General features: G+C 32.9%; 1 protein-coding gene across 1 annotated transcript in view; it reads left to right on the top strand.

The window, feature by feature from the left end:
• Window positions 1–13540, top strand: part of MS3_00008582 (uncharacterized protein) — a 32675-nt gene extending 19135 nt beyond the window's left edge. The window contains exons 11-19 of the mRNA XM_051216917.1: window positions 1544–1627; window positions 3047–3130; window positions 4038–4121; window positions 4816–4899; window positions 5271–5354; window positions 7006–7089; window positions 10934–11017; window positions 12429–12544; window positions 13049–13540. Of these exons, the coding sequence (XP_051065549.1) occupies window positions 1544–1627; window positions 3047–3130; window positions 4038–4121; window positions 4816–4899; window positions 5271–5354; window positions 7006–7089; window positions 10934–11017; window positions 12429–12442 (602 nt within the window). The 3' untranslated portion in view covers window positions 12443–12544; window positions 13049–13540. The remainder of the gene's footprint in view (window positions 1–1543; window positions 1628–3046; window positions 3131–4037; window positions 4122–4815; window positions 4900–5270; window positions 5355–7005; window positions 7090–10933; window positions 11018–12428; window positions 12545–13048) is intronic.
• Window positions 13541–14684: the final 1144 nt, after the last annotated feature.

The raw sequence follows: 14684 nt of genomic DNA, 5'->3' as shown, positions 1-14684 counted from the left end.
TATTATTATTATTATTATTATTATTATTATTATTATTATTATTATTATTATTATTATTATTATTATTATTATTATTATTATTATTATTATTATTATTATTATTATTATTATTATTATATATCATCATCATCATCATCATCATCATTATTATTATTATTATTATTATTATTACTATTATTATTATTATTTTTATTTTTATTTTTTTTTTTATTATTATTATTATTATTATTATTATTATTATTATTATTATTATTATTATTATTATTATTATTATTATTATTATTATTATTATTATTATTATTATTATTATTAAACTACCTTACACTAATTTGTTCGTTATTGTTCTTTTTTTACGCTCCTTACCTTTTTTTCCCTTCTCTTCCCATTCTCATTGTTTTGTGTGGCGCATATATATTTGATGCCCTCTTGTACCAATATTTATGTGTTCAAATAAATAAATAAATTAACCCAACCCGTATTTGGCTTCTCATTATTGCAGTCGCACAAACGGGAATAGCCTAGTTAATATACGGAGTTAACTGGAAGATTTATGTTCAGCGCATCTTCGTACGATCGAACCGAAATCAGATATTGTGCTACAAAAGTGGTAAGCTCGACGTGATAGTAAGGCTTATTGATTCAACAAAAGAATGGCTGAAGTTCGGTTTGGTTTGTGATTGAAAAGGTGAAAAACGACGAGTGCTGTGTACAAATGCGACGAATGAACATTAGTTGCATAACAAGAGAATAAGTCCCTACTCCCGTGGGTATGACTTCAAATTTATGTCTGATAGCGTTGCCAACGTTGATGTATTTCCGACCATTCTATTATAAAAGTGCGGCAGATTCGCTCGACTAGAATGGCGATTCATGTACATGCGCGTGTCGTTAGACCTCCAATTAGTGGGTTTCAGGTTGTTCGATGTACGGGCAGCTAGTAAATACGTCAGTTATATATGACTTGTGATAGCCATATATCCCCAATAATGAACGGTAATGAATAAGCCATTGGCTCAACCACCATCTTTTGAGAAGACAAGAGTCAGTTTGCATTTTTCACTGTCTCAGTCGATGGATGTTTTCTGAAAAATACCTAGATATTGTTACGGTGCTCTTAAAAATCCACTATTCAGTGTTCGAATAATATACCGCCGGAGTTGATGGTACACACATTTTGAAAATTCAAACTAGCATTCGTTTTAAGATTGTTTTTCTGTTAATCCAGTTCCGAATTTTGATAAATGATGCATTTCCCATCTTGCCACTTCTTTGTGGATTAGATCGTCAGATCGCGGGCTTGGAGAAATATCTCTTATGAACACTACCTGATTGTGTTTAAGTATCCGGTTAGTATATCAATACCTCTTAAAAATATGAAAATGAAGATAGTAAAATTATTAATTATCAACATCACTAATTCTTTCCCGAAATGGTTATGTTTATTTATGTGTTCTGTAAACCTCCTATTAGATTACCTTATTTACTGATTCTTTTTTATTTGTTTAAGTACATTTACGAATTTTAATAATTTTGTTTTCACTAGGAATAAAATATCCATGTAATCAGTGTGATAGATTATATACATCTAGATTTCATTTAAATGAACATTTGAGAGCTAATCATAAAGGTAAGTTATGTTAGTGTGATATCAGTGTTCTTCAATGAAATCGTATACTACATGTATTCCTATCAAATCATCATTGAGGATACACTTTTCATCCACGTCATTATTACTTGTTTCATTAACTTTCAATAATTTGATTACTTTAACCGACCTTACTTCCTTATGAGGGGTGTCTCAACATGTTAACCATTCTGATTGTCTATCGTCTGATGTGCTATGACACATATCAAGTTATTGATGTTATAATAGGATAGAAGTTCTCTGGGTATCATAGTAATCATGGCTTTTGTCAAACACTACCCTTGATCCAGTAATTTTTATTTCTAGTCTTATTTAGTTTGAAATGTTGCTTCATAATCATCCAATTTTCTTATACCTAATGTGCTAGAACTTTGCCGGTCATTGCGTCTCACAGAACATTCGGAAAGCCATCACATTCCGTTGTATCGTGAATTAAATGAAATAGATAATTTGTATTAGTATTGTATTCAGACTCAGTGTTCTGGAAGTATTGTTTGTCTCAAAACTAAAAGGCATTAAATTCCATTTGTTTCAGGAGTTGTAGGTGTCCAAGTGTACATATATAGGTCAATTTTCATTGTGTATGTCAAGAAATAGTATTAATAAATATTTAACAGTCAGATTTAGCTGGTGTTGGTTGCTTGTATCTTCCCATCACTGTGTAGGACTGCAATTGATCAGTCTCTTGTTGGCATATGTGCATCCTGTGCAGGTTGCCTCGATATTGCCTTAAGTCACAAGCTTTATGAGCAATGATCGATGGTAGTTAGCAGTGGAATCCAGGACGCGTATTTCGTATGTCCAACCAACGACTGCCTCGACCTACGTTGTTTTATAGTCTAAGAGAAGGTTGGAATTAAGCTAGGGGCGGCCAGGCCAAAAATGGCACAAATCCCTGGTTAGGATCCCCGAAACGATAGCCACCGATCGTTAGAGACCCTAAATGACATGGCTCAAAATCGTCTGCAATGGCGCAGGTACATCCACTCTTTGTATTCTCCCAACTTCTGATTTGAATTCTTCGTGTTCCTTTTTTTCTTTTTCCAAACTTATTTCACTAGATTATACTCCTTGAATAACATCTTCAAACCCTAATCTTTTCGATTACTGCTTATACTTTTACTACCTCTACTACTACGTGACTTGAATCGACAATTGTATCTCTGTGCTAATGTGGTATGGCAACTCGAACTGATGTGCGTACGTACGAAGTTCTACGTTGTCACTAACTGACTGATTTTGTTCTATTTCGGTCTCGTCAGCTGGATGTACCTGCGTCGCAGAGTCATATAGTGATAATTTATTACCATCCACTAGTATATTTACTGATTTTGTTTAAAGAATTGTTTTACTTTTTTTAATGACATAGGTTTTAGTAATTCGTATGATTTTTTTAATTAGGTGTAAAATTTACCTGTGATCTGTGTAACAAAGAATTTGCTTATAAAGTAGGCTTAGATGAACATAATAAGAATATTCATGAAGGTTAGTCTATTATTGTGCTTCAAATTTTTATGTATGTATTTTGTTGAACTTATAATGATGATTCACATATAATTCTTCTATAGCTTCCCCAGAATCTAACTTCTTAACATATGTAGATATGAATCTTCTGGTACGGAAACTGTTTGAGTCGGTTTAGTCATCTAGATAGAATCTCAGCCTACACAGAAATACTATGATGAATACTTAAAAGATTGATAATGATTAAGAATATTCTTTTCAGGTCCTGAAGTTATAGAATTTTGAATAATATTTTGCTGTTTTATGTGAATAAACTGTTACTGAAAGATACATTTGTTGTGACTTTATGTCCGGCTTTTTATCACGTGGTTTATTCACCAATCAAAATACGACTTCTACAATCTTAGCACTGTGCCACATCAATGACGTTGGACCGGTATGAGCAGCCTAGCGTCCTTACTGGTCCTATGTCCGCCTAGCCCATCCACTTGAGTCCAGAATTCCAATATCAGCTTCCACTATGTGAATCATACATTTCAAACATACTGTGTTTATATATCAAACAAACAGACCGCAACGCTCCATAAAATAGGAAGTAACATTTGTACATTTGTATTTTAATGAAAATGACTAGTGTTGGTCTTCAGTGTTTTCTACAAGTAGAATGTGCTTTGTAGCTCTTACTATCCTGTTGGAGTACTTAAATTTCAATTGCTGTGATTGTTTTCACTCTTCATACCATAATTATAGTTCAAGGTCTTCTATGGGAATGACTGTTCTTTTTTTCTTATCCTTTTCTCTTTTGAAATGGTTATGTATGTCTAGAATGATATGTATACTTCCAACCTTTAGTACATAATCACATTTATTCCTTTTTAATTTGTTTCATAAAAATTTACCAGTATTCATACTTGCTTTTTTTCATTAGGAATAAAGTATCCATGTGACCAATGTAGTAAAACGTTTTCGTCCAAATGTATGTTAAATAACCACGTGAAAGCTATTCATAAAGGTATGTTTCGGTTTTGAAAGAGACGTTCTACTGTGAAACTGGTACGCCTCATACATTCTCATCAGAAAAATTATTTCGTGTATGCTTTTCATTTGATTTGTTTTAACATGTTTCTTCGATTTCTAATGTTTCAATCAGTTAGTAGTCAGTTTTAATACTCTGCTTCGAATGTATTACTTATATCATGGGTTTCAGTTGTCACGCCACATTTAGCGCTGCACGACAAGACTATCTAGACCAATTCTAATGTAGTGGTAGTAGTCAAAATGATAAATAATAGTTGAAAAGTTTTAGGTGTGGAATAAAAAAGTATTTAAAGACTTCAGGACTTTAGAATCTAAGGTTAAGAAGAAATGTAAAAACACTTGAGCCATTATGATCGATTCTAATCCATGTCTGCGCACCCACTGGTTTCGGTAATCGTTCATACCACGAGCAAATAGTCTACACCTACGTACATGGCTTAATCCATTTGGTAATAACCTCATGGGCTGATTCGTTTACGTTTGTCATGCCATATCTTTCAGCCTACTTTTACACCGTGCAACATCGTCCATCGAAGTAGGAGCTTTCGAGCATACATAATACATGTCTCGACCACCTGAGTTAATGAAAACTAATTACCCTGAATATTGATATCGAATTTGTATAAGTATATATTTTGTTAATTATTGTTTTTTTCCTCTCTCACTAGGAATAAAACTCACTTGTAAACAATGTGATAGAAAGTTTAATTGTAAATCCAATCTAAACTTACATGTAAAGTCTGCTCATGAAGGTAATTTCTATTGGTTGGTTATACTTATATTCTATCATGAAATCGTATTTTACGCGCAGTTTCATCAAATATTAATTATACACATCACATTGAAATCACTCTTCATGTTTCTTGGACTTTTAATTATTTGGCAACTCATATTGATAATATTCCACTGGAAGCTCTGTTTCAGGAAAGATAAATTGGTGTTATAGTAGGTTAAAAAACACAAATTTCAACTACTAAATCGTAGATCGTAATCCTCTCTCACCTTTCATTTGGTCACATATTGTGAAGCTCGAACTCTTAGGAATCCCTTATTTTTTAGTTGGATTATCATTTTAAATAGTTAAACATATTTTACCAAATCTCAGCTTTCTCGGTTCTTATAGGTATATTTTTCCAATGTGATGAGTGTGATAAGAAGTTCACTGCGAAATGTCCACTAAGTAGACACATACAATCAATTCATCAAGGTATAGTCTTTTTTTACAATCACACAATTACATTTACTTGTATTTTTGTGGATTTTAATATGCTTATACACCCTGTTCACTAATCCCATTTTTATTTCACTCTGTTTTTTTATTGACGTTTTCTTACTATAAGAAAAGTACGAGTAATTAAATTTTTGAAAGGTATGAACTACATGATTATAAGATAATGGGAAATGAGCTTGTTCAATAAGGAGGGATTCTTTTGAAATTTGTTAGAATGTATTGATAAATCAAGGTATTCATATTTTTACTAGTATATTAACATTATTGGTTTGTGGCTAGTTGTATTACTCGATCGTATAAATTGAAGTATGTTGTTTCCTCTGTAAGGATCCTTAAAATTTGTAATCCAAAGTGTCTAATCGATGATGGATTATAATGGCTTTATGATTCAGTTTACCATGGAAACGAGTGATTGAGTAAAGTCGTATTCCACTGATTCTTCTGTTGGTTTTTAATAATAGATCTAAGTTACTTTTTAATTACAAATGATTGAGATTCCTCTAATGCGACCGGTTTCCATCGAGCAGTTCAATAATGCGGTAGCTGACACACAACACTTCAATAATAGTCGGTAAAATCGAAGGAACAAAAGGATAAGATTGGAGTCATGAAAGTTATATACATCAATCATGCTTCCAATTTACTTTTCAGATTAAGATTTATTTTTTATTTTGAAGTGAAAAATGATGACCCATGAATGGTGTTGTCACATGTCAGTTTGTTTGTTTATTTAACGTCTCACGGTATTGAATCTCAACTTGAATTCTGTACAATAAACCGATGGTTTGAAATATTGATTTCTAGTTGGGCCACTCCATATCATAGGCGTTGAACGAAATGTGGTTGTTGGAACGTTCTTGGATTACGTAAACATTTACTTCTTCACTGAGTAACACTATTGATTTGTATAATATGGTTATGTCTTTGAAAATTAATAAAATATATTTTCCATCTGAACTGATATGTGTTGGTCTGTTGACTAACCCTCTCAGGAAACTTTTGCATCATTATTTACTTTAATATGTCTATACTGCCTATAATTTTGTTCCATTAGATGAAAAAGCTCCCAAAAGCTAATATCTGAAAGTAATTATTAGTCACCCTCTTTATGTATCTTTTCAGTTGGCTTTCTGATTGACCGAAATCAATTGGTTTTAACCTATGTTTACCTCGACTCGCTCGCTTCAATAGCTGTATGCATCCTGGAATTTGTAGTCGGTTGTACACTTTACATGACAAACACACTATCTGTTCATTATCTTATCGTTTGAGCGGAGCAATACAGTGTGAAATATTATGATACAGTTTATCAGTCTCACAGAGAACAATTTAAACAAGTCCAACTAGCAGGCTTATATGATAAGGTTTAATCTAATATATCTAAACACATTTGACATCCTACCAATCTCAATCCTTAGTTATTTCATCTTAGATCCATTAGTCACTGATGTTGACTATGCAGTTGGCTTTCTATTGTTTATCTCATTTTTCCTATGTAACGGATGATCTCTTTCACAGAGTCATTATGGTCTGGTCTATACACGCAAGCTTATTTTACTATGATTCGTAATTGAAATGAATTGATCTATTATCCTACCAGACTTCTTATTTATTTATTTCTTTTTAGGAGTGAGGTTTACTTGTGGACAATGTGACAAAAAATTTACAAAACAGAGTACATTAAATGATCATGTTAAAGTTGTCCATGAAGGTATGATTAAAGAAAATATCAAATATGATTTATTATTTTTACTATTTAAAAAAATATTTTCAGCATGCAGATTTGTGGTGATTATAGTATTTTCACAGTTGAATCCACAAGTCGATCTAAGCTAGACCATCATTAAAAATCTCAAAGTACTGAATGGCCGATCCGTCCTATTATGGGACTCCTCAATAGTGCACATTCATGATGCCACACGCGTGACTCGAACTCAGAGCCTTCGGTTTAGCACTCAAACGCTTAACCTCTAGACCACTGAGAAAACGTAACCAGTGGAGACAGTTATCCACCTCAGACAATGGATGGAGGGTTGAGCAAAATTATGAATTTATTGGAGTCAGACATTAACGTCATTGGATGCTAGCTCAGGGTTCTAGAGGTTAAGCGTTTGCACTGGAGACTGAAGGTCCTGAGTGCGGGATGGTGGGTGCGCACTCCTGTAGACTCTCACACTAGAATGAAACGACCATCCAGTACTTCGGGGTTTTCAATGATGATCTAGCGTAGATCGATTCGTGAATTCAACTGTAAAAATGTTTGTTTATACATATTGAATGATAAAATATTTTCACTATTAAACTAATTCAAATAGACTGTTAAATAGTAATTATCATGTAAAATTCATTTAAGATTCCACTATCTTATTACATAGAATATGTTAACTGTTTAGTCTTTCAATTTGTCTTTCAATTAATGCACATATGAATTTTAAAACAATTAGTCCCTTTGATAAATTTCGATAATGATATTAGAAGACGAAGATTATCAGAACTATGTGATATATTAACGCAATACATTTCGAACAATCTGGTCACACATATACTTGTTAAGAGCATTTATATATAAAAATAAAAGGTCAACTAGACAGGAAACGGGGTAAGAGGAGATAAGGATAATAATAAGAGTAATAATAATAATAATAATAATAATAATAATAATAATAATAATAATAATGTGAACACAAAGCGAAACCTAATCACTCTGGATAATAAGTCAATATTACCAGGGTAGGTTTAAGGTAAGAACAAACTGTTTTTGAACACATAAAGGGGGTTTGAATTTTCGTATGGCTAAGGCTTCAATGAACCTTAGTATACGCCCTTTTACACTTTTATACAGCACTACAAAAGCTGAATTTAGATCAATCTTGTGACCTGTTTCAATTATATGTTTAGCAATAGAGGATGATGGATGTTTATCCTCTGCTCTTATTGGGTCACTTGATTGTATTTGTTTCTGAAGCCATTTGGGTACATGTTCACTCACCCTAATGTTGAGATCACGATTACTCCTCCCTATGTATGTGTGACCACACACACATTTAAATTGGTAAACACAGTGGGATGTGACGCAATCGTTTCCATGTACTTTAGGTTTTGAATGAAGCATGCACCTTGTTCTTTCTTTGATGATGACCTTTGCTGCGCAATAGGTTTCACTGATGACTGATTTAAGTCGTTGTTTCAGTAAAAGGCTATTTGAATCACCTCTGAATGGTAAGGTGATGTAGACAGGCTTTTCTCTACCGAGGCTACAGTAGGTCTCGTTGAACCATGGACTGCCTAAAATTCACAAACCTAATGTTCCTTTACGTCCAATTCTATCAATGTGCAGATCACCTACACATAATCTGGCTAAATGGTTAGCAAAGTTGTTGGATCCTATTCGAAGACATCTGTGTAAGTATTCTCTAAAGGATTCTTTTGAACTGGTAGAGAAAAAGCCTGTCTACATCACCTTACCATTCAGAGGTGATTCAAATAGCCTTTTACTGAAACAACGACTTAAATCAGTCATCAGTAAAACCTATTGCGCAGCAAAGGTCATCATCAAAGAAAGAACAAGGTGCATGCTTCATTCAAAACCTAAAGTACATGGAAACGATTGCGTCACATCCCACTGTGTTTACCAATTTAAATGTGTGTGTGGTCACACATACATAGGGAGGAGTAATCGTGATCTCAACATTAGGTGAGTGAACATGTACCCAAATGGCTTCAGAAACAAATACAATCAAGTGACCCAATAAGAGCAGAGGATAAACATCCATCATCCTCTATTGCTAAACATATAATTGAAACAGGTCACAAGATTGATCTAAATTCAGCTTTTGTAGTGCTGTATAAAAGTGTAAAGGGGCGTATACTAAGGTTCATTGAAGCCTTAGCCATACGAAAATTCAAACCCCTTTATGTGTTCAAAAACAGTTTGTTCTTACCTTAAACCTACCCTGGTAATATTGACTTATTATCCAGAGTGATTAGGTTTCGCTTTGTGTTCACATTATTATTATTATTATTATTATTATTATTATTATTATTATTATTATTATTATTATTATTATTACTCTTATCATTATCCTTATCTCCTCTTACCCCGTTTCCTGTCTAGTTGACCTTTTATTTTTATATATAAATGCTCTTAACAAGTATATGTGTGACCAGATTGTTCGAAATGTATTGCGTTAATATATCACATAGTACTGATAATCTTCGTCTTCTAAGCACATATGAATATTTGAATGTTTCACTAATAATTGTTTTGAGTCTACTTTTGAACGAATGAGAACTGTTTGATTTATGAGGGTAAATACTGACCACGTCTGATTCAATATCCTTTAGTTTTTCACCAGTAAATTATTCCTTTTATTTTCCAGTTCAATAGATTGTTGTAAAGATTAATTAAATATGATGAAGACAGTTTTCTTAATTATTGTTATATCCCAATAAGAATACTGAATCGTAACTTTTGGGATCCATTTATGGACCATTACTATGCGTATATTTTTATCGTATGATTGTTAAATAACTAAACCATTCATATTCATGTCCCTCTTATTATGAGCTTTATTTTGACCTATGAACTATTACTATACAATTTACCATTCTTGAATTATGCCCTGTCTATTAATCACTCACTACCTCCCACATTCACAGCCACATTTGGCTAAATCTTGTACAAATGTTGTTTCCTATGTTATAGTACGATGTTGTTTGTCTGGTTGGCATTATAAACCGAGTATATTTTCCTTGAAAAAGCTTGGACCAGATTCTCAGGCGAAACGTTGGATTTACTTAAAATTCATTCGCTGAGATTTTACAAATATATTCTTAATAAACCGAGTATGTTTGAAATAAATGATTGATATTGCAGAGGCTGAGATTGGTGTTCTGGACCTAGCTGACTGGGCTAGGCAGGAAGCAGGACCGATAAGTACTCTACACTGCTCACACGGGTTTTAGGCGTCATTGACCCGATCGATAACTCACTGTTCTCTAGTTGATGGTATTATCACGTTATACATTAAAAGGGCACATAGGCCACAAGTTATAAGAATTATGAGTTGAAATCTTTTGAATAACTTTTGAAAGAAAAAATTAAGGAGACATTAGATAATGGTTTTTTTCCAATTTGTCTGAGATTTAAATCATTGCTCTTGTATTGATGTTATCTGATCGTTATAAAACTTAGGAGATTGTTTCTTCTATTGACAATTACATATTTTATTTTGTAACTGGAAAGCATAATCCATAACTCAATGTCATTATTTCATCTACGATTAAATTAAGTGTCTGAAGTCGATCTATGTATGGCGATGTTGTAGTCAGGTGTTTTTGTTTATCTTTTCATCTTATTTTATTAAATCTTAATGTTTCTTTCCTATTATATGATGAAAGGAATTCAGCAGATGCATTATTCCTATTTTTGTTATCATTATCATTACTAGCAGTATTACTATTATCATTACTGTTACTGCTAAAAGCATTACCTTTCTATCTGATTCGTGTTGATCTTTCAGTTTGTCGAACAATCTTCACATTCCTTATTTTAGGATTTAAATTTGCCTGTCAGCTCTGTGAGAAATCATTTTCAACAAAGAAGTATCTTAGAAAACACGTGAAAACTAATCATGAGAGTGAGTGTTATTTCCAGTTCATTTATATTTATTAAGTATTTATCAACTAAACTGAAATGCACATTGTTCTGAATTATATAGACTTTCTATTTTGATTAAATTTCCAATGCATTGTAACAAACATTTATTATCTTCACTGAGGATACGATGCCTCACTAGTCACAATTTCTTACTGGAAGTTTAGTAGAGCAATTACTCGCAAGGAATTTACAAATATGCCCCAAACCAGTGACGTATTTGATGATTGTAGGGATTTATTTAGCTTGATTTTCACAGTTTGTTTAGGAAACCGCCTTGAAATAAACTGTGAGCAATTCAGTTAAAGCTCACCTTTTAACACTATGAATGAGAAAGACGATCGCACTTCAGTACTCTTTTTCTACTTTTTCCGATTGAGGTCATGAACCGCTTGATATTAGACCACCGTTGGAAACCTGGAAGGACTGGACGGCCGTTTTGTCTTATTGTGGGACTCCTCGGCAGTACGCATCCAGGATCCCGCTCGCGAGATCTGAACCTAGGGCCTTAAGTTTCGCGCGCAAATGCTTAACCTACTGGATCACTGAGCTGGCATCCAATGGTGTTAGTGTCTAACATCAACCAATCCACGTAATTGCGCGACCATCTATTGTGCTGAGGTAGATACCTGTCTCTACCCGACACGGATTAGCTCTACCGGTCACGGCTTCTCACTAGAACTCTGATAATTTTCTCACGAAGCTAGTCACTAGTGAGCACATGTTAATTATCAGTGGATGAGCATTGCTGAGCAGCCCCACAATAGGACGGAACGGCCGTCCAGTGCTTCCAGGTTTCCAACGGTGGTCTAACACCAATCGGTTCATGATCTCATTCAAAATGTTAATAATCTCCACAACCTTCTACTTTTTTCGTGAGATTTTCTGAAATATTTTGAATGTGTAACATTTTCCGTGATTATCATTTAATCTATCTAAATATTCATCTTTTAAGTATTCTGTTTGACTATTGTTGAATTTCTAGACACAATAGTTGTCGTAGTCAGTGTATCCATTTGTTTCATTGTTTAAGTATTTTGATTTCTGTGGCTTCCATGAATTAATTGCTGATTAGTTTAGCGCAATATGAATGAAATGTGAATACATTCAATTTATCCATATATTCACATATACTTTCAACAAACAACATTGAATGCTTAACTGATAAAGCGTCCACTCTTCTTCAACTGACTCTTTGAATTATGGATTTTGTAACGGTCCTGCTCATTTGATATATATATATATATATATATATATATATATATATATATATATATATATATATATATATATATGTATGGTGGTATTATTGATGTATTTTATTCATTAGTTTTATTTAATTTTAGATTATTTTCTGTGATAGTCTGTTTTTGAAATGAATTTATTCTTTTAAGGAGAAGAATCTTAATTGGACCAAACGGAAGATGTCGTTTGAGAAAACTCATTAATAGTGAATTCTTTCTACATTTCGCGATTTTTTAGTCATAAGTTGTCTAAAAATTTATTTAATGTAAGTGTGTGAAACTTTAATTATATACTTAACTATGTATTATTATTTATAATATGCTTGCAAGAGTGTTAGTATGACTGTTATTTTAGTGTTTCAATGATAAGTCTTATATATTTAATGGTTTTCTGGAACATTAATTTGTCACTCGACCCAATAATACCACTGAATACATTTCGAAATTACTTTGACCGAAATACTGATTTGGACTAATAATTTTATGATTTATGGAAGATTTTTAGATGCATCTTACTGAGGAAAATATAAACGGGATATATTTTTATGTACAACTTGTAGTGTTGGTGTCATTAAAACGTATAGTAGAAAATGATGTCAAAGCATTGAATCACTGTGATATATATATATATATATATATCTGCTTTTTAATTAGTATGTTCTACTGTAGTTACATAATGCATACTGATTATGTAGGGAAATTCTTTGTTTGAAAATCTGCACTGAAATTAATCTTATTATTGATCGAGATTTATTTAATTGTATATTTAGGTTTGTGATAATCAAGTCTTTTTTTACCATATTCCAAATGTAATGATCAAAAATTACTACTGATATATGAAGCTTTGAATTTTACCAACTTCATTACTACTATTTGAAAATGAGAATGAATGATTTGATCTAGAACAACAATGATAGCTTCACAATTAGACTGTCAAGCTGAGAGGACGCAATACTACGAAAAGCATCCATTTGATGAGCTATAAATCATTTGAATCATTTTAAGTTTCTTATTATTATCATCATCATCATTTATTGTTTGTTACCTTACTACTCTGAAATCAAATGCTGTTTAATAAACGAATATACTAAACTAACTGATATATTGGAATTGATAACATGCACATAGGATTTATCCCCGAATCTCCAATCAAATAGATATTTTGTTTATTATTTATTTTTTTATTTATATATTTATCATCATTGTACAAATAAAGTGATTGTTTAAAACAATTAGATCCTTTAATAAATTTTGATTATGCGATGTGATTTATTTGAAAAATATCTGCCGAGTCTTTATCGACGTTCAAATTTTCTGTTATACAAAACACTACCAGCCATAGATACAAGAGCTAATTTGGTGTCCGCTATCTGACTCCATGATGAATAATGTTCATTGAACGCCATAACAATCTAATGTTTCATTCCACACATTATACTAAGGTTAATCCCGTTCGGGCAACAACGTTGCTATAAAACCAAATACGAAGTTGTGTGAGTGTATTTCAGTCAGACAGCAAGACCGAAAGCGCAGCATAGATAGGTATTGTGCCAACTTCATTTAATTTAAATGTGATGCAAATTTATAAGCATGAAAGAAACATATATGCATACACTTAAGATTATACACATATGCTCATGGCCGCACGTATGTATGACTAAATAACAGGTTGTAATGATTTATCCGTCGAAAGAAGGGTTAATCGTGTAGGCGTATGACAACGCTAGTTATAATAGTATCGACGTGAACGGCAGAAAACAGTCAAGGAGTTGTGTTTTTCCACGAATAGTAAGCTCTTCTTCCAAAGGTGGGTAGAGAGATTGTGACATTCTCAGTTGAATGGTTAAGAACTAACGGATGACCTTGTTGTAGAATTGCAATTCTATAAATAAAGTAGTTATTTAGCTCCTTATTTTGGGTATGGCGGACGAAATTTCGCGAAGGGGTGAATAATAATGGCGTGTTTTGAGAGTGGTAATCGACGGAGTAAGTGCATCTATGCTAGGAAGTAAAGATTGTTTTTAGCAAACTGTCAGACAACCAGTTGGGAACAAGGTAAAATGTGAGTAGAGATGCGAAATATAAATACTATCTAAGATAAGTTGTGGGTTGTCTACGTTAACCGTCTAGCAAGTGTTAGTACGACACTGCGATTAAAATGATGAAAGGCAAGAACTGATGCGCGTTATTGTTCGTCGTGTAGTTAGACGCTTCGATAGTTTTAACAGTCCTGAACTCAGGTTAAAATCTGGTGTGAATGCCCATGGTAGCCAACTCTGGTCTATAATTGCATGTTCGTTATCGTGGGCCAGCATTGATAAGGGTCAGAAAAACGAAGTATAATACGGATGGTTCAGAAGAAATGGCGATTTGGCAGCTAAAATGTTGTTTCCCCAGTTCCTAAGG

Source organism: Schistosoma haematobium, chromosome 6 (assembly GCF_000699445.3).
Source record: "Schistosoma haematobium chromosome 6, whole genome shotgun sequence".
NCBI classification, from domain to species: domain Eukaryota; kingdom Metazoa; phylum Platyhelminthes; class Trematoda; order Strigeidida; family Schistosomatidae; genus Schistosoma; species Schistosoma haematobium.
This window is presented reverse-complemented; position numbering and strand designations above follow the sequence as displayed.